At 44.2% G+C, this 8,044-nt stretch overlaps 1 protein-coding gene across 2 annotated transcripts in view; it reads left to right on the forward strand.

The window, feature by feature from the left end:
- Positions 1 to 7,513, forward strand: part of si:dkeyp-19e1.3 (uncharacterized) — a 91,601-nt gene extending 84,088 nt beyond the window's left edge. The window contains exons 14-15 of one of the 2 annotated variants that reach the window (XR_008760842.1): positions 209 to 3,858; positions 3,905 to 7,513. Coding sequence is in view for 1 of the 2 variants with exons in the window: in XM_055934955.1 (XP_055790930.1) it covers positions 209 to 1,848 (1,640 nt within the window). In the remaining variant the exon portion in view is untranslated. Of the gene's footprint in view, positions 1 to 208 lie in introns of both variants that reach the window. The other variant, XM_055934955.1, reaches the window with a different exon arrangement.
- Positions 7,514 to 8,044: the final 531 nt, after the last annotated feature.

Below are 8,044 nucleotides of genomic sequence, written 5' to 3' on the forward strand. Positions count from 1 at the left end.
TCGATTCTTATACTTGCTTTCAAGTAGAATGATAGATCTATAACTCATAGTGAATTTGGTCAGGTCAACCAAAAAGTTACGTATTGCCACTAAGTATTTGAACAGGGTCAGTGTTTAAAACATAAAAAGCCAAGTGAACTACAACCATGTGTTAATATTATAATAGTTATTCTGTTTTGAATTGCTATGTTATCTTCCCCTACTGTAGCCAAGTCAGAGGAGCTGCCTAAGAAGCCCCTCGGTGAGGAGCGGCCTGTTCTCCTGATGCCCTTCCAGCGTGATCTAGTCCTCCCTCTGGACCAACCCAAGACCAGTCTCCAGCCCCCGCTCCAGCCCCACATAGAGGCCCACAGGCCGGACACCATCACCCTTGACTGCTCCTCCTGTCCCGGGGACACCAGTAGCATCCCTGGGGCCCACGACCCCCCGCGCCCCATGCCCTCTCAAGACCCGGTGGTAGTCCACAATCAGGCTCTGATGCCAGAAGGGCCTTTAAGTTGTCCAGTCACCCCACCAAAGCCTCCGCCGAAGCCACATAAGGTTGGGTCCACTCCAGGGGTGCGGGGTGTCAGGGATAGGGTGGAGGAGTGTCCGAGTGACCATGTCTCAGAGGTGGAGAAAGCAGGAGAAAGGAGTCTGTCTGAGGGTAGGGGTGGTAGAGCGGGGATGGAGGCCCGATCTACAGGTCCAGAGACCCAGGGAGAGCCCGGTTACTGGCCTCCGCCCTACGAGCCCCCTGTTGGGGATGTTTCCATCACGCAGTCTGGATCAGGGTCCAAGACACTGGAGTTCCCGGATCTACCCCCTCCACCCTTTTACTCTATGGAAGAGAGCGCCCACACACCCCTGGACCCCGAACCTCCATGCTTGCGAGACGGGACCAAGGTAGGGCTGAAGTCGGACTCTGTGCCCCCCTGCTCGGCTCTTTCACTAGGGGTAGAACCCCTACCGAAGCCTAAGAGTCCGCGTCCACCTCCACCCACGTCCCTGGACCTCATCCTGGAGGAATCCCCGTCCTCGCGGCCCTCTTTATCCCTCGCCTTTGCCAAGCCGTCCCCCCGAATCACCTTCAAGCCCACTAAGTTCCCCATGTCGCTCTGCGTGCCCCAGACAGCAGGGGACCGCCGGCCCTCAAACACCTCCCAGTACGACAACCTCTCGGAGGCTGACGACGAGGACTGCTTCATGGACCGGCTGCTGGAGGGTGCCACGGCCCTGCCGCAGAGCCCCTTGCCAGGCACCAGCCCTCAGGAAACACTGGGGATGTTCGGCCTACCACCACCGCCGTGCATACCCGAGCTGTGTGATGACCCCTCATCCTCCTATCTTTTCCATCCCCTACCACCGCCTCCTCCGGTGTTCCTCCTTTCCCTGCCCGACACCTCCTCTCCCACCCCTCTCTCTGCCTCCCCCTCTCCTCTTCCTCCCACCTTCTCAGCCCTTCCCTCTCTTCCGCAGGAGCCGGACTATGAAGGACAGGAGGAGAGCTGGATGGTAGATTCTATCGTCATCCCTCCGCCGCCGCCCTGCTTCGCCGATAGACTGGCTCCTTTCCAGTATAGTCCTCCTAACCACCACACTGGGCTCAGCAGCCTAACGGACACACACAGAGCCACCACTGCCAACCAGAGTCAAAGCTCAAACCAGAACCAGGGCTCCTCCCAGTTCCAAAAACTGCCCAAGGCCCACAGGCCCCTCCCTGCCCTGCCTGCCTTCACGGCCCAGATGCTGCTTCCGGGGCCCTCATCTGGACAGTCGGCAGGAGAGGTCCCCTCAGTGCGATCCAACCCAGACTTTTATAGAATGCATGCTGGAAGCCACCAGCTGCCCAAATCAGTAACCTTTTAGGGTTTCTATAGTTTGAAAGAGTTTGAAACGTAAAGAATTTGAGACACGTGGCTGGGTCGGAACGAGACAATGGACTGAAGAAGACTGCTGCAATTACCTACTGTGCTCATCTAGCATACAAAGCCATTTTGTAGGAGGGAGAGGGGAAAACCCTTAGTGTGGTCAGTTGCTGTTTTTGGAGAGAGCAAATCACTTTTTTCATAGTTATGTATAGATATTTTGTGCTGTTTGCACCTTTTTATTAAGGGTAACAAATGGTTTTCTAAATGTTCACCTACATTTGAAACCGTAGTCTTGCCTAGTTTTAAGGTGTGTGTGTGCATGTGTCTGGCAATATGACCAGTTGGTCTTTTCATCATGTAGGAATCTGTTTCTTTCGGTTCCCTTTTCCTGTAACAGAAAAGTGTCTTAAGCATTGAGCAATTTAACATCCAATGAAAACAGGAATTTCTGTTCAAGAACTTAACTCAAAGGGCTTTCCAAGTTGGCATACAGTCATTGTGAAGCACCAAAGGCCTATATCCCATACCAGTACTTAATTTATGTGAGCAGGCTCACAGAACTCAATACAATATAGTTAGACCATATGGTTATTGAACTTATTTGAATTTGCTTATAACTGCTTAAAAACATTAATTTGTAAACTATTTAAATAACATTTATAAGGCCTGTTATTCATGATTTTGTAATGATGAATAGTTGGCAGTTTATACTTAAATGTATGTTACATACTGAACGTGAGGAAATTACATATGATGATTTACAAGCTATTTGTTCATGGTTACCAAACTATTTAAAGATTTTGTACCAGCAATGTTAAGCAGACCTTCAAATTAGGTGCTCTCACTATTTAACTCTCTCTCGTTGATAGAGCCATGGTGCAATAGTCACTACTGTATATACTGACGCATGTTTCATTGAGCAATAAGGACTTGTAGTCGAGTCCTTTTTCTTTTATGTTAGATGCAGTACTGTGTTGGATTTTGCTGGTTTTCTTTGTTTCATCTTGTGGATATCGTTTGCATTTTCGAAGGTATTTTATTGTTACTATTATTCCAGTTTGTTTTGATACCTTTCTGTGACATCACAGCAATAAGGGTTATGCAAAGTACCAGTCAAAAGTTAGGACACACCTACTCATTCAAAGGTTTTTCTTAATTTTTTACTATTTTCTACATTGTAGAATAATAGTGAAGACATCAAAACTATGAAATAACACACATGGAATCATTTAGTAACTGAAAAAAGTGTTACGCAAATCATTTTAGATTCTTCAGAGTAGCCACCTTGATGACAGCCTTGATGACAGCCTTGATGACAGCTTTGCACACTCTTGGCATTCTCTCAACCACCTTCATGGGAAATGCTTTTCCAACAGTCTTGGAGTTCCCACATATGCTTAGCACTAGTTGGCTGCTTTTCCTTCACTCTGTGGTCCAACTCATCCCAAACCATCTCAATTGGGTTTAGGATGGGTGATTGTGGAGGCCAGGTCATCTGATGCAGCACTCCATCACTCTCCTTCTTGGTCAAATAGCCCTTACACAGCCTGGAGGTGTGTTTTGGGTCATTGTCCTGTTGAAAAACAGTAACGCTGCAGAATGCTGTGGTAGCCATGCTGGTTAAGTGTGCCTTGAATTCTAAATAAATCACAGACAGTGTCACCAGCAAAGCACCCCCACACCATCACACCTCCTCCTTCATGCTTCAAGGTGGGAACCACACATGCAGTCCAAAAATCTAAAATTTGGACTCATCAGACCAAACGACAGATTTCCACCGGTCTAATGTCTATTGCTCGTGTTTTTTGGCCCAAGCAAGTCTCTTCTTCTTATTGGTGTCCTTTAGTAGTGTTTCCTATGCAGCAATTCAACCGTGAAGGCCTGATTCACACAGTCTCCTCTGAGCAGTTGATGTTGAGATGTGTCTGTTTCTTGAACTCTGAAGCATTTATTTGGGCTGCAATTTCTGAGGCTGGTAACTCTAGTGAACTTATCCCCTGCAGCAGAGGTAACTCTAGGTCTTCCATTCCTGTGGCGGAAAGGAAGACCCAGAGTTACCAAAAACCCAGAGACCTAAAACCCTTGAATGAGTAGGTGTGTCCAAACTTTTGACTGGTAATATATGTACAAAGAAGACAGACGTGTTGTGGGTGAAGCAGAGCCATGTTCAGTAGGCAAACGGTTCAGAAAGTTGCAGATAGGAATGTCTTGAATACAGCTGACGGGATTAGTTATTCTACATGTCAGAGGCATATTTGCTCTACATAACATATTGCTTCCTGAACATTGTGTGATGTTGTATCCTGCTGAATGCGCAACATGTTTACTTCATAAACAAACCATCAACACAAAAACAAATGGGAACACAAGATGGCGTTATTAGGGAATCCAATCATTCTTTAGCCTACCCAATACCATTTATGAAAGACTGGTTTCACCTAGTGGAGAAATAGAAACCTTAAAGGCCCAGAGCAGTAACTTGATTGACCTGTGTTTTATATACATTTCCACACTGAGGTTGGAATAATACTGTGAAATTGTGAGAGAATTTTTTTTTTAAATGCCCTTTTAGTGTATGCGCTGTTTGAAAAGGCCGCCTGAAATTTCAGCCTGTTTTTGGTGGAATGGAGTTTTGGCCAAACCTTTCTGCCAAAAACAGATAGTTTTCAGTTTTCCCCTTCCTACTCAGATCACTCCCACACAGTCCTAACAAAATTCTTGCTTAAGAAATTGCACTTTGCTAAGAAGGTATTTTTGTTTCTTTTATACCATTTTGATTTTTGAAAAACTATCTCAGTAAGTTACTTAATTGTTACCCAGAAATATTATATTGAGATTTAAAGAATTCCTGCATTGGACCTTTAACAGTGTTGACATGCATTTTTTGTGGGACCCTATCAACAATGGAATAATGAACAAAATACAAAAATATGTAGGGTCAACTTCATAGTACTTTTAAGTTGCATCCACATTCTTTACCCTTCTCCCAAAATGTACAGTTCTCTCAAAATGTGCCATGAATTTAAAAGCATTCGATTGGGCGTAGCCTAAGCATTGGCTGGAGGGTGTTTCCACAATTTTTAAACCCAAGAGAAAGGGTGCAAGTGTGTGCTTCAGGAGAAGTGTCGAGAATCAGGACACAACCGTAGTTGAAGAACCACAGCCCGTCTAGAAGTGAGGTCAGTGTTGATTGGTTGACAAAAGAAACCAGCATTCAGAAGAGGTATTCTTGGAGGAATGGAAGTTTGAGCCATAACATAACAAGGAAATATAGGAGCCGTCCCAAATGGCACCCTATTCTTTGTATAGTTTACTACTTTTGACAAAAGTATGTAGGGACTATGTAGGGTATTAGGATGCCATTTGGGACGGATACCTAGTCTACCTTATCTGTTTACTGATTTTATTAAATTATATGAGTGTTATGGACATCTGTTTGAAGTTTTGCGCTCGCACTTCTACTTTTATTTTCTCCAGAGTCTGTTTGGAGTGTGTTTCGTCCTTGGTTACTGTGCATTCTTTTGAAAGGCTCCGGGCCGAGAAGCTTTTTTGTTTGTACCATGTTCTGAAAAGAGCGACGTCATTCGGCTTGTTCACGGGTTGGTTTGAACTAACACAGATCTTTTTAATCATACGGATCTGTTGGTGTCCAGTTTCGAAGTATAGTTTATATCTTAATCTGGGCTTTGCCTTGAGCTCAGACCAACCTCGTGAACAAAAACATACATTGACAAATGTTGTATAAAAAAAGACAAATGTTTGCGTTTTCTTTCTTTCCTCCCACAGAACAGACCAGTTAGAGTGAAATCGGAGTGGAATATTTTATCCACAATTAACCCTTTAACCCTATTCCCAACTGGTGGAGGATATTTTGACAGTGGATTTAGAAATGGGTATGGGGAAAAAATCTCAACTTGAACTTGATTGGTCAACTCTCCTAGCCATCCCGCATTAATTTGTATCGTTTTGAGTTCTTGCAGTTCAGTGTTTGCCACTGAGGGCTGTAAGAAAATGCATGATCTGGCACCACAGATATTGGATAAAGACAGAAATTTGGTGAGGGATGAATATTGCACCATTTTTGTTAGACCTTGAAGAATAGAAATATGTAAATAAATTGTCAAAAAAAATAAAAAAAAATTAAAATGCACTCAACCAGGCAGTTGATACAGTGCATTCAGAAAGTATTCAGACCCCTTGACTTTTTCCACTTTTTGTTATGCTACAGCCTTATTCTAAAATTGATTAAATCGTTTTTTCCCCTCATTAATCTACACCCAATACCACATAATGACAAAGCAAAAACAGATTTGACTTTTGCAAATGTATTAAAAATAAAACGCATTTACAAAAGTGTTCAGACCTTTTACTCAGTACTTTGTTGAAGCACCTCTGGCACCAATTACAGCTCGAGTCTTCTTTGGTATGACGCTACAAGCTTGTCAAACCTGTATTTGGGGAGTTTCTCCCATTCTTCTCTGCAGATCCTCTCAAGGTCTGTCAGGTTGGATGGAGAATAATACTGCACAGCTATTTTCAGGTCTCTCCAGAGATGTTCGAGTAGGTTCAAGACCTCTAGCTGGGTCACTCAAGGACATTCAGAGACTTGTCCCGAAGCCACCCCTGCATTGTCTTGGCTGTGTGTTTAGGGTCGTTGACCTGTTGGAAGGTGAACCTTCTGTCCTGAGCACTCTGGAGCAAGTTTTCATCAAGGATCTCTCTGTACTTTGCTCCGTTCTTCTTTCCCTCGATCCTGACTAGTCTCCCAGTCCCTGCCGCTGAAAAACATCCCCAAAGCATGATGTTGCTACCACCATGCTTCACCGTACGGATGGAGCCAGGTTTCCTCCAAACGTGACACTTTGCATTCAGGCCAAAGAGTTCAATCTTGGTTTCATCAGACCAGAGAATCTTGTTTCTCATGGTCTGAGAGTCTTCAGGTGCCTTTTGGCAAACTCCAAGTGGGCTTTCATGTGCCTTTTACTGAGGAGTGGCTTCCATCTGGCCACTTACCATAAAGGCCTGATCGGTGGAGTGCTGCAGGAATGGGAAAACCTTCCAGAAGGAAAACCATCTCCACAGAGGAACTGGAGTTCTGTCAGGTTCTTGGTCACCTCCCAGTTCAGACTCTAGGAAGAGTCTTGGTGGTTCCAAACTTCTTCCATTTAAGAATGATGGAGGTATGGTAGAAAAAATTACAAGATTATGTTATAATACTGTTTATGCATCGAATAGCTTTGATGAGTACTCTCTCATCTGTGTCTGTGGGACTGAGTTGGGCCTCTGGAGCTTGGCACTGGCAATTGATTTATGATGGCTTGGTGATAGAACCTAAAGCCTCCATTCCGTTGAATGACTAGTATCTGTGTGTTAAGGGGAGCAAAACTGACAGGATAACCCTGTAAAACAAGCAGTAAATGACCTAGAGACCGAAACCTGGCGCAATGTAAATCTTGCTGTATGTTGCTTGATAGCGCAATGTACGTTTTGTATAATTCTATTCATCTGTTTGTCATGAACATTCAAGAGGATGTACTTTGTTATAAAATGCTGTGGTTCAAATCTGCTCGTTGAGCTCTCGGCATCATACTTCAGAGTGTGGGATCGACCAGCTTCATTATTGCAATAATTAATCGATATTAAAGAATGATTGTTTGAAGAAATATGTCTCAGTTATAATTTCCACCACAATATCATATCATTTTGCTGATTGTTCCCGGGGAAATCCAGGTTAACCGTGCACAGGAGTTGCATTAGATGCAGCCGGGGAAGCCATACTCCACTAGACGGAGCCGATCGGATCCCCGCCTGGCTGGGAGGGTCAGCAGAATGGATACTTAATTTCGAACAGAGACAGATAAATAGGGTGAGACTGACATTTCTTGGAAACCAATTCATTTTTTGGTTGAGAAAATGGGAGTCCCGAGGAATCTACAATCTAGCGTTAACATACAAATCTGTGTGCCGGATGAAAACTAGAATGTGTGAACTAGTTAAGATCATTGAACGTTAGCTTTCAAACCTGTGTGGACTAGTTAAGACTTTAAAGCAAAAACCCAGTGTGGGTTAAAGTCCTGTGTAGGCTAGAGACCTGTGTGGACTCGCGCTATAGACATATTAGAGAATGCATTACAATGATATTGGGGTTAAGATGCACCTGTAATTGTTTGAAACCAAATCCCATTTTAGAAATA

This window comes from Salvelinus fontinalis, chromosome 9 (assembly GCF_029448725.1).
Source record: "Salvelinus fontinalis isolate EN_2023a chromosome 9, ASM2944872v1, whole genome shotgun sequence".
Lineage (NCBI taxonomy): Eukaryota > Metazoa > Chordata > Actinopteri > Salmoniformes > Salmonidae > Salvelinus > Salvelinus fontinalis.